At 33.6% G+C, this 12640-nt stretch overlaps 1 protein-coding gene across 1 annotated transcript; it reads right to left on the reverse strand.

The window, feature by feature from the left end:
* Positions 1-9741: 9741 nt before the first annotated feature.
* Positions 9742-10304, reverse strand: LOC149226276 (uncharacterized). The gene has a single exon (XM_089375256.1). The coding sequence runs from the start codon at positions 10279-10281 to the stop codon at positions 9742-9744; it is 540 nt and encodes a 179-aa protein (XP_089231382.1). The 5' UTR covers positions 10282-10304.
* Positions 10305-12640: the final 2336 nt, after the last annotated feature.

Consider the following 12640-nt stretch of genomic DNA (forward strand, 5'->3'; position numbering starts at 1 on the left):
AACGATTTTGGATCAAATCTTTTTTCTAGCTTCTGAAACTTCGTAAATAAAATGTTATAATGTACACGCCACGATGACCTATTTGGAGAAGCGAAACCCTAGAATCCAAAGCTCTGATACCAAATTTTATGAAACCATCTCACAAAAGATAGAAAATATAGATCAATGCCTTAGAAAATAGCCTCTTCGAAGGGGAAACCTCCTTTAAATTACACAAATGAACAATTCTTGGATGATACAAATGAAAAAACCTCCTTTCTATATATAGGAGTCTAAGGGGTCACAATATAATCAAAATCGACATAACAATAATAATATAAGGGCACAACAATAACAATAAGGGGCTTCTATTGGGCACAATGGGGATAATAGGGGCACAACAATAACAATAAGGGCTACAACGAAAATAGTAATGTGGGAATCACTAATATTATAGGGACCTAATAGTATTATTCTTGAATACCTTTGACATTCTTCACATTCTCCCACCAGATATTTTCCTTCCCTTTAAGATTGAAAGTGGTTATCTTAGCTTTCATGTTCTCTATGTAGCTATGCAATATGAAGAACTTATTTATTCCCAGCAACCATGCCTTTGCATCTTTTGGCTTCTTCATCTCTCCATTAAATGTAGGAGGCTTGACTTTATTGAAATCCTTAGGTAAATACTCACCCCTTTGTTAAGGATGATGACGGTGATGACTGTAATGATGTCTCCTAGACGAGGAACTAGAATCATGCCCATACATACTAGTCCTCCTATCAAGTGTATCCAATGATATTCCACCTCTAACTATGTCCCCTCTATCCAACTTGTATCCAGACCGACATCTTCTACCATAAGCTCCATTAGTTTTCTCTTCCTTCTCTTTGTTGATCCTTAGTTTTCCCTGTCTCTGTAACTCTGACAAGTTCTGAAGGATTGTTGCATTAACCTCTAACTACTTCTCCTAAGCCATTGTCAGTCTTTCTTCAGCCTCAAACAACCTGTCATTGTCTGCTTTGCAGCTTCTGATATCTTCCACCAAGCTCATCAATCTATTTGTTATACTGGAGAATATTGTTATCCTTGCCTCCCAACTGATCTGTAGGGGGAGTTACAGGAACTGTAGGCTACTATTTTTCTTATTATCTTGAATTCTCTTATTCCCGCACGTATGTCATGCCAGATAAACCAATTAGATACCAAAATTAAATCCATACCTTAATGATGTTTAGCAGAGACTTATCTCATCTGCAAGATTAGTCCACATTAGCATGTACATGTATAATCATAAACGTATACATGTAATAACGTAAAATCACAACAACATCATGCATGATCATACCAAATATATACCTTGATCCCATGCATGACAACCGTAACCTTGACAACATCAAAGTTACCCAAAGGGAGTGAAACCACACTCTAATAACATCTTGTGGTATCAGATATGACCCAAAGAGAGCACAACCCGCTCTAATATGACCTTTTAACATCCCCTCCTCTCACATCTACCCACTTTTACAGTCTTACCCGTGGTAAACATGAGATGAGCGGTTACTACGATATGACTCAACCTCCTAGATGACCTTAATGAAATCAAGTTGACACAAATAGACCTTACTGACTTCCCTCAGGTGCCACAGGACCTCCAGGAGTAACCCAACCCCTCCAGGTGTCTAACCACTGAGACAATTCACCTTTTCCTTGACCTTGAGCCCCGCTCATTCCCCTGCCAAGGCTTCTATGCAACTATGGGTTCTTAGTTTCTCCCATAAACCTAAATTAGTGTAATTGTGGCCTTTTTCTACCAGTGTTGTGCCAACAAGTGCGAGAATTAAGGCTACTTTCTAGGGCTAGTGCTAAGCTTCTAGCCAGAAATCCATGAAACTCCCAAAACTCATAAAATACTTTGAGGAAATTCTTTCAAACCAAAACTAGAACTAGTACTTGACTTGACCATCCCCAACCAAGAGTGACATTTTGTCAAACACTTGGTAGATATGCCACCTACAGGTCATGAATGAAAGTTTGAACATAATGGACTGAAAACTTGACTGAGGCTTAACAAGAAGGGTCTACCATCTCACATTAACTGTCAAAACATCAATTAGGTCTTGCATTCATTATTTATTCAGTTATGAGTGAAAATGTGAAAAGAGCCATGACCAAGATCTGTTATAAAACCATGCTTGTAACCAGCATACAACCAGATAAATATCCATAAGAGAAAAACCATTAAATCCACATAATAGCCAGTATATTTCCTTACCAAAAGCAAGAGAAACTTAGCTTTTATTAAACATAGGAAATTGCCAATGAGGTTCGGGACTCCCACGTTCCACATGACCATAGATTGGTTGAACCATGTCTTTCTTTCAACCAATCACCCCCGTGCCATATTCCAAGCATGAATGTGGGATCTCATGGGATAAATCAATCCAAAGAAAACCAAGGGAATCTAGAGGTTAAACCACCTTCATACCATGATCAACTGATGTCAAGATTATAAAACTGTTGAGCTTGGAAAACCAAGGGAATCTAGAGGTTAAACCACCTTCATAGCATGATCAACTAATGTCAAGATTATAAAACTGTTGAGCTTGGATGCCTTGGAATTTCTTCACCATACTTGAGTAATTTTCCTGTCTCCAACCTCAAGATTTACCAGTCAAGGGTTTTCCATGCCTTTGGAAATTTTCCTGAGACCACCTCACCCCAGATTCTAAAACCATCTAGAAATCCAAAGCTCAAAACCAATAGCAATCCCATGACACCATCGCTATCTAGAAATTGGAAGACTAGGCTAAAATCCATTATCGAATCCCAGAAAAAACCATTGCAACGACAACAAAAGAACCATATACCAACAAGCACATACCATGAATGTCAAAACCAGCTAGGAAATCAAAAATTCAATTTGTTACTTGCAAGTATTCTCGTTGAAGTTTCTTGATCCTTTCCTTCCTTTTCTTTTCTTGACCTTCTTTTCTTTTCCTTCCCTTTCCTTGCTTTTCCGTTCCTTTCCTTTCTTTCTTACCTTCTTCTCCTCTTGATTGTTTTCCTCCCTAAGACAATTCTAACACTAAGTAATAAAAGGCTGACCAAAGCTACCAACTGATGCTCCGAGGTCTTTTTATTGATGAGGCCCCTAATTTCTTCAAATTTCCCTTATTTTCCTTCATTTTTCTCCTCAGATGCAACTTGTGACCTTTCACCTTCCTTTTCTCCTAATTTCCATTATTTTCATAGATAATGTGCAAAAAATATCTTTTTTCCTTCCCAAATCCTTAGCCATTGCCTTTTCGAATTTCCCTTTCACCATGAACACATCAAGTGATGCCCACTAAAATATTTTTCCCAACATTTAGCTTGGAATAAGTGTCCCTTGCTTGTGGTCTTATTTTACCTTAAGTAATTTTATTACATGAACTTTTAGCCTAGTGATGTTACAACTACTTAGATTCAACTCCTACATTTTTTCATAGAAAAAATTTCATCCACATATAAACTTCTCTATATCTTATTTCCTATTTCCATTAGATGATTAGTCATCCTAAATTTCTCCTACTTGTGACTTCTAGGATTTAGTTATAGATCCAATTTCCAATATTTTTGTTTTAAGTGACCATTAATGTTGAAATGGTCATTATGGTTATTAGGGTACTTTAAGTCATGTACAGTGGTGAAATTATTCTTACATTTCCCTTTTCCATTCTTCTTCTCACACTTATTGGAAAAATCCATGTTAGTTTACCTACTCCATGCCACTATTCCTATATACAAACTTCATTATTGTTCTTGGGGTTCAATAGTGTAACTTTACTCATATGATCATGAACACCACCCATCTATTCAATCAAGGAACTTGTGTCCCAAAAATTCATTCCAAATGAATGACTAACTTTTAGAATTTTAAGGTCTGCCCTTATACACATTGTCCTTTCCTTTGTTGATAATAATGCCATCAAATCCTTTACATGTATTCATTTCTGATAGAGTAAAATTTGGACATGATAAAATCATTGAATACATCCCAAACAGTTACTATTATGTCTCCTCACAACCTAAGTGCATTGGTGTAGATCTCCCACTAGGTTTATACATGCCCTTCCAACTTCAATCTGGAAAAATCCAAATCCTTCTCCTCATACATTTTCACACTAAAACAGACTTCTAATTGTTGTAACCAATGAAGGGGTTATTTTTTTCTAAATAGGATATGTCTTTTTTCTAAATAATGGTCGTCCATGGTTAGTCCAATGTAATTATTCCATTCTTGAGGATTTTGGCTACTCCTTAACCATTCTTGTGTTTATCTTAGGATTAATAAGGTAAAAAACGCTTATGAACTTGGGTTTTTTGAGGTGAGTAAGCATATATTTCCCTCAAACCAAAAAATGCCCAAATAAACCACTTCTTGTACCAATATGATTTGTAAACCAACTTGAGTATTCCAATGGTTTTCTCACCAAAATATAACTTATCTTAAAATGAATACAATGAGCTTATGCTCAATAGTGCAATCATTTTATCATCAAAATTGATATGAACTTAAAGTAACCACAATAGACTTACGCTTAGTTGTGTGACTATATTTTGTATTTTCGACACATTAGAATAAATTAAGAAATGCAACATTTAGATTCTTTCACTTCTAGGACATAGGAAATAAAGTACAATAGAAAATACATACATGGAACACAAATAATTTCCATAGAAACCCATACATGAAAATTAACATTCATGGAAGGAATGTGCCTTCCATCTTAAATTTTGGAAATTAAAATATAGATGACAAATATTTCTAAGATTATTGTGAAGATATGAGACACAATGATCTTCGATAATCATCTACAATATACTTTTATGCCTGTATGTTGTAGTATGTCCTTGACACAATTTCTTATACTATGGAACAATTAATGACTAGTGAGAAAGTAAGTCCTCTTCTCTCCTACAAGGAATTCTAACTATGGTTAGGGATAGATAGAGGATTTTGGAACTCATTCGGAACCTTTGTGATAATTCTAGAAGTATCTGCTAGATTTACATACATCATTAATTTCTCATGTTCAAATTATGATATGTTGACACAGTCACTCCATAGACATGTAGGGAATATTTGGGTTCTTACCTTGGAATAAAATTTCTACATAAACTCTATTTTAGGCACATGATATCTTGTTGGAAAGCTCGTGATGAAAACAAAATATTCCATTAAGTACTAGGAAAAATTATGGTAATTCCAAGTTGACACAAGGTTGAAATATGTTGTTTAGGAGCTCAAAAACACATCAAAATATCATGTCCAAAAATCTGAGAAAATCAAGGCCCTCTCTTATATGCCTAGATCATAATCTCCCCAATCTAAAAAATTCTTAGATTCTTATTGTACTTATGTAGATATAATTTAAATCATGAATACTAATAGGTTAGTAACAATTTAGTATCATAAAGAATTAAGAGGTGACTACATCAAAGGTTGTAGGTGATAAGGGTCAAAGTATATGAGGGAATTAATTTATCAATGATCATAATGTCTTAGAGGCTGATGTCTTTAAGAGATTATTTATAACAAGTTTTTGCACTTTCCCAAGCACTCAAGAAATGGTGACACTATATCCTTAATAAACAAAATAGATACAATATAATCATAAATTCCTTTAGTTTTATAATTAGAATTTTAAAATTTAGGAGAAAAGACATTTAAAATGTGTTTTTTACATTCTACAATTTAATTTGGTTATTAAGTATAAGAATGATAGCTCAAATACATAGGTTTTCTCTAAGTAGACCACTACTAAGCATAATTGTATATCTTATATCTCATGTGTAGCATGTGACGCTTGGATGGAAAAATGTCACAAATCGTTACTTTGATCTAGCAACATGTTACAAATTATGGTCAATTTGGATCCTTTTCTCAACTGGAATGTCTAAAGTTAATTGTTTATAGGTTGAATTATTTATATATTCTAGCTGTATCGTCTCACATTTATTCTTTCAAAGAGACCAATTATTCATCTTATGAATGGAATTTTGATGTGCAAAAAAGCTGGTTACACTTATAGAGCTACTTTTGGAATTTTATGTGGAAAAAAGGTTGAAAAATACATCTAGAAATTTTTGCATTGTAGCCGAAATGAACTTACCAACAAGAAGCTTGAATTACTATCTTATGTCAATTCCCTCTATTTCTTTGAAATTTACTTCTATGGATTTCGTCTATGGTCTACCCAATAAATAGTGGAAGTGTGATTGAATTGTTTGGAAATATACAATATTTCTAAGATATATCTTTTAATACCATGCAACCACTCTGAATAATATTAAAGTTATAGACCATTTCTTCTAGCATGTTTGGAGCCATTTTGTATTACCTTTAACAATCATTTTTTATCCTAACTCTAGATTTCTTAGCCTAACTTTACAAATTCTTATGAAATTTTGGATATTTTCATATTTCTCTCTTTATTGCATTATATTCATAAATTAATGGCCAAATTGAGGTAGTGAACAAAACCTTGGTTCATTCTTTTCACACCTACCACCAAGAAAATAAAATATGGCATTGATACCTATATCTTTTATAGTGCAACTATAACAAATATGTTCAAGTGTCTACAAAACACTCCTTTTAAGGTATATTTTGGCTTTTAACTCCTAATAAACTTATGGCTTCTCTATGAGCTCCATCTACACCCACGATTAAAAGGAACATTTCACAGATTTTCCATTTATGCAGAACTTAGCAAGATGCATGATATCCTTTAACAAACACAAGCCAAGTATAAGGAACTTCATGATTGACATCAAGTTGCTCTATATTTTAATGATAATGATTGGGTTTGGCTACATTTAGATAACTAGAAATCTAAAATTCAATAACAACACAAGCTCAATCCCAATCAATATGGTCCTTACAACATAATACAAAAATAAGGTACATGATACCTTCAAATTGGACCTCCATTCACTCAAAAAAATGCCACAATTATACATACACTCTCCTGATGTATGCACTAGATCGACTAGGCAATGTCACATCACCTCTTACTTCGTGGGTACTAAAGACACCTTATTCACTCAATTCAAGTGGTTGTCTTAGTAGCATTAGAACAAAATTTCCCTGCCTAATGAACATGAAGGATAATTTCCTTTCAAGGTAGACAAATTGATGAGATATAGTCTAGAAAATATGTGTTGTATTTACATTTATATATTGTGTACATCAATATATTTTCCACCTATTTTTATATGTGTTTCATGACTTTGTCTAAATTGGTCATTCTCCCACTTTGTTGTATTTTATGGCAAATTTTGTCATCTTTAATTCCTCCTTATAACTTGATATTCTATATAAAATAATACAAAAAAAATATAAAAATAAAAATCCCACAATCTCCTCTCACCCTCTCTTACTTTAGTATTTACTTTCACCAAAATACAAATATAAACATCCACAAAAAAATTATTGTTATCTTAGTCCATATAAAAAGCATTCCAATTGAATGATTATCTTCACTAATTTAGTAACAAATTTCATATTTTTTGGTATGATATGTCAATTTCTCAATAGTAAAAATATTGACCTTTTTATTATTCATTTAGATTTCTCATTTCTAAAATTCAATTTCCAATGATTTACTATTTTTTTCATTTTTCATATCATCCCTTGTCACCTATTAAAAACACAAAAAAATTTATGGTTCAAAATCACTTAAAGTTCCAACCCTTGTCACCTATTAAAAACACAAAAAAATTTATGGTTCAAAATCACTTAAAGTTCCAAAATTATTAATTTTAATTCTTCTTTAACTAGAAACCAGCACTTTTTAAAGTTCTTTAAAAATATTTACTAAGAAAAATCAAGTTCCTAAAAACTAAGTATCATTCCAATATAAAACAATCAACATATTTTATCATATACCCTTTGAAGCTCCCATCTTCAATCCAATGAATTATTTTAATTTGAAAGATTATTGTTGATTTATGTTTTTATTTTATTTTTTCAAACGGAGAAACCTTGAGCAGCTTTTCAGGTATACATAGTTTTGCCGGGACTAGAACACAAAAACTTCACTCCAGAAAAACAATCTGACTAATAACATGGTAAATTATGTCCATATCATTTTTCGACATTATATTTCGTTCTTAAAACTCATATATTACATTAGTTTTTTATTTAATTTATAATTTAATTATAAAAATATATTATATAAATTATAAATATCATTTTACTTTAAATGTTTTAGTCTAATTAAAATTATCACTTCATTAAAAATCAAATATAATATTTAAGCACTTCATACATATAAAATATGGAATACTCTAAAAACAAATTCTATATGCTTTAAGTTGTGTTGTAATGGATTTGAATATTATTATTAAATCTGAAGAATTAAAAAAAAAAAAAATTTACCAAAGAAATAATATAACGGTCAACTAAAAATAATAGAAGTTTTGTTGTAATGGATTTGAATATTGTTATTAAATCTGAAGAATCTTAAAAAAAAATTAACAAAAAAAAATAATATAACAGTCAACTAAAAATAATATAACTTTCTCTTTATAGCTGGTTTCATTGTAATTAAATCACCATTTTTATAACAGACAACTTTCTTTTTACAGCTGGTTTCATTGTAATTAAATCGCCATCTTCTTGCTGATTGCATCGTAAAAAAACATACAAATATAGATATATGATTCAATTCATACATTTCACTGTTTGAAAATTTTCTGAACATCTAGCAATGTAATTTGAAATGTTGCTGAAGTCATTGTTCCTAAACCTGTCAAATTGAACCTGCACACACACAGAAATCAAAATAAGTACACTCGCAAGTTGCCTGTTTACAGCAATTCAGACTGTGCGTATGGATGGATACTACTGGAAGGGCAACTCCTCCTCAAAGCCCTTCCAGGCTCCTAGATCTTTCCTTACATTTACATTTTCTTGCAGGTTTATTTGACGGGGCTGCTGAATTTGGCATTTGTGGATGTGGGGTAGAGATCAGGAACAGTCCACACTCCCAATGCCTCCTGTATTGGAATGGTGGTCCTGGCTCAAACAACAAGATCCATTTACAGCAAAAAATTGTGGTTTGGCCATTTTAAAATGATTCACATGGTCTTAAATTGTGTGCTTTGGCCGTTTTAAAATGATTCACATGATCTAAACTTAAAAAATTAACATGTCAAATTGAAATTTCGCTCGGAACATTTTGATTTGTCCATCTATTAAAGCTTTCTAATTCAGTATCCGATTTAGCACACTCCAATTTAATGAAGTATCCGATTGAACGTTGATTGGGACTATCCTATTGTGAAATATTTGGAGAAATCAAAACTCTGGAGCAGTGCACTCCAACGATCATTTTATATTTGGCCTGTTCAGATACATTTTTGGTCAATTGTAATGTACAAACATTTTCTGTAACAGTATGTTTAGCATCCAATCCATGCTTAGCTAACTGCATATAAAAGAGGAAAAAAGAAATCAGATGGTTATTTTGCTCAGAACATTGAGATTTTCAAACCCACGGAATTGAAATCTTAGAGAACCATTAGGAAAAATGAAAATTTTACTGATGTCAATTGCACAGTGATCTGCAACTGTGACACCCAAGGACTTGAAATTTCAATCCAAGTTTCAGCCATTTTTTGTCACCATACATCATAGATCAAAGCCCTTCCTGACTGAGATTGATTGAAGATATCTTAGTCAATAAAACCTGAGATTGATTGAAGATATTTTAGTCAATAAAACCTGTAATTGTCCAGACTGCATTTCTTCCCTTGAGAGTCCTACCAACGCCTTCATTTACAGAGAACGAAGTTATTCCGGTCCGGGCAAGCTGCCTGGCAATGAGCTCATGAGGTGGGATCATATTCCTCTCACAATCCCACAGTTCTTCATCATCACTGCTATCATCGTGAACTAACCCATGACTTCTACTTCCGCAATTGTCATTTTTCTTCTCCTCCCATGACATCTGAGACCAGTCCGGGATATTCACAGGCGCAGAGGACCGGTACCTCATTCTCCACTTATCATTCTCTTCATGGTACGATTCCTTCCTATGAATCTTCACTGATCTTGTGCTATTATTAGTATTCCCCTCCTTTCCCATGGATCTGCACACTGCGACACCGTTACAATCATTTTCCTCAAAACCAGCCTGCTGGGAGGTCTCTGCATCAATACTACCCCATATATCCTCCTCAATAAACTCTTCCATCCTCTCAGATTTCTCAACCCTTCCGGATTGCTGAATCCCAAAGAGCTGGTACATATGATGATTCTCAGATTTAGGCCCCATCATCGATTTTCTCCCCTTGACAACCACCCAAGAGCTTTCTGCAATGCTTTTCTTCAATTCCCAATAATCCCACTACTTAGATCCTATATGAACCTGCTGAGATTGAACCAATTCAATATTCTTTTTGGCCTCCACATAAAATTTTCCGAAGAATACAAGAACCCAACTCTTAATCACTGGATATGAGCCAACCCAACTCCTCAGATAGCTCTAATTTCAATATCCACTACTCCCTGTCCAACACCAACAGCCCCTCCCCTTATATAGGTCCGAGGGATCATACTTACAATTGTTTACCAGTAAACTGAAGTTAAATTCAAAACTTCAAGATAACCTATTTGTCAATATTGGGTTCTTTTGCACTTTTAATTATAATCCTAGATCTACATTCAATTGTTGAAATTCAAACCCCAACCATGGAAGTTGTCCTATCAAAGGAAAATGCCACACAGAAAAATGCCACACAGAGGCATCGACACAGTATAATATTGCATGACAAATATTTGGTGAAACAATTTAATTATTTTACTTTTTATTAGAATTCAGGAATAAAATTTTCAATAAGATTATAGATTTTATTTATTTAAAATACATTTTTGAATATATAAATAAACTGAGACTCACTACCAATTTATTTATATTACAAAATTCAAAATCCCAAAAGAATCCCAATACCCAAAAAAAAATCATCAACATATCCCAATAGCAAAAAAAATCATAAACATACTACAATTGACCGTTTATCTTTTGCTATCTTTCATTATCATTATGATTTCATTTGATTATCTGTAAGATGCTTTTTGTATATGCCACGTTATCCACTCTCTTATGCAATGATGTGGATAAAGTTCACTGCAAAAATTTGTATTTTTTATTAAAAAAAATATCCAAGAGTCGAAATTTGACCTATTAAAAGGTGAATTGAATTTGAATCTACCTACATTTTTAAAAATCCCCAAAAGATAATCAATCAGATGAAATTCTGCGGACGTTTCGTTTGGATTTTCAATTTGCTGGACCAATCAGCATGCCTGCACAAATTCTAAAATCTGGAACTAGTCTCTGAAGAGAATGCATATATTGAGCTCCATGCACCAATTACGAATGCGAAGAAAATTTCCCAGAGCAATCAGCATGACTGCATAAATCTAAAATCGGGACGTCTCTGAAGAGAATGCATATATTGGACTCTATGCACCAATTATAAATGCGAAGAAAAATTCCCAGATGTGCATGCAATTATCGAGTTTGGGCGTTTAAAAAATGAAACCATTGATAAAGAAAGATCTGGACGCCAAATTTAAAATTTTCTAATAAAAAGTTGGCGAGACAGGCAGCGCTGAGCACAATTTATTATTTCTTATTTTTGACGGTTTAGGTGAATCTACATATGGGGAGGAATCTATCTAAAAGTCTCCCCAAAAAAAAATGTCGATGCAAAAATTCCCATGCGTATCACTAAACAATACAGATTCATTGTGGGATTCCAAATTGGTCATCACATGCTCCGTGTATTTGTCCGTGTCTATTTTTATTTTATTATCTTGTACCTTATAAGGTAACCACAGATGACACCAAAATACCCGTTCAACTTTGATGACCATTCCCAGCTAAGAAAGAGACCGTAGTGATTAGGGATGTCTACCATATGGCATAAATATGTTGATGGTCTGAAATTTCTTTGGGTTAGAGGCTAATCTGACAAGGACATTTAGGAGGATTCCTAGCACTCTAACATTAGACCTGTCAAGCTGAACGATGTGGGTATGCACTGCTTGGGCTGAACATTTAACCTCCTAGTGATTGGGAGGGGCATAACATTTTTTGAGACTCTTCAATTAACCATACAATTATGTACATTCTTATTACAAATTTCAAAGGTCAAGAGAAAATGAGCAGTCATAGAAGCGGAGCTTTGTCATATCACTCTGTCATCGTCGATGATTAATTCATTGTCGTGAGAGTTGTCGGTTTGAGAGACATTCCTAGATGTATTATTGGGCTCAGTATTGTTAATGGTATTTTCTATTACCATAAGGAGTTCAGGTTGGTTCAAAGTGAAAAGATCATATAATGAAATGTTAGCTTTTGACTTCTTAAGATCATTGGTAAAACTAACCGTGAAAGACGGAAAACCTAAAGGAATACTAGCCTATGTTGTCAAAATGGTGGAACTGAGATGGGTCATTACAGCACTAGGTGATAGGGATTTATCTGTCGGGATTGGACCTCTGCTTCAGGTGTTGCACACGCAAACTTCCTTAGTTTCTTGACTTGAGGAGGGACAAATCTCCCATAAACCATTTATGGATTAATGGTGTTCTACTAGCAA

This window comes from Pinus tabuliformis, chromosome J, assembly GCF_031772625.1.
Source record: "Pinus tabuliformis cultivar Carrire ecotype Pingquan chromosome J, CPIR1, whole genome shotgun sequence".
Classification (NCBI taxonomy): Eukaryota; Viridiplantae; Streptophyta; class Pinopsida; order Pinales; family Pinaceae; genus Pinus; species Pinus tabuliformis.

Bases quoted from the DNA above. Each gene is read 5' to 3' on its own strand.
- LOC149226276 (XM_089375256.1), bottom strand. From the start codon at position 10,281: ATGTACCAGCTCTTTGGGATTCAGCAATCCGGAAGGGTTGAGAAATCT.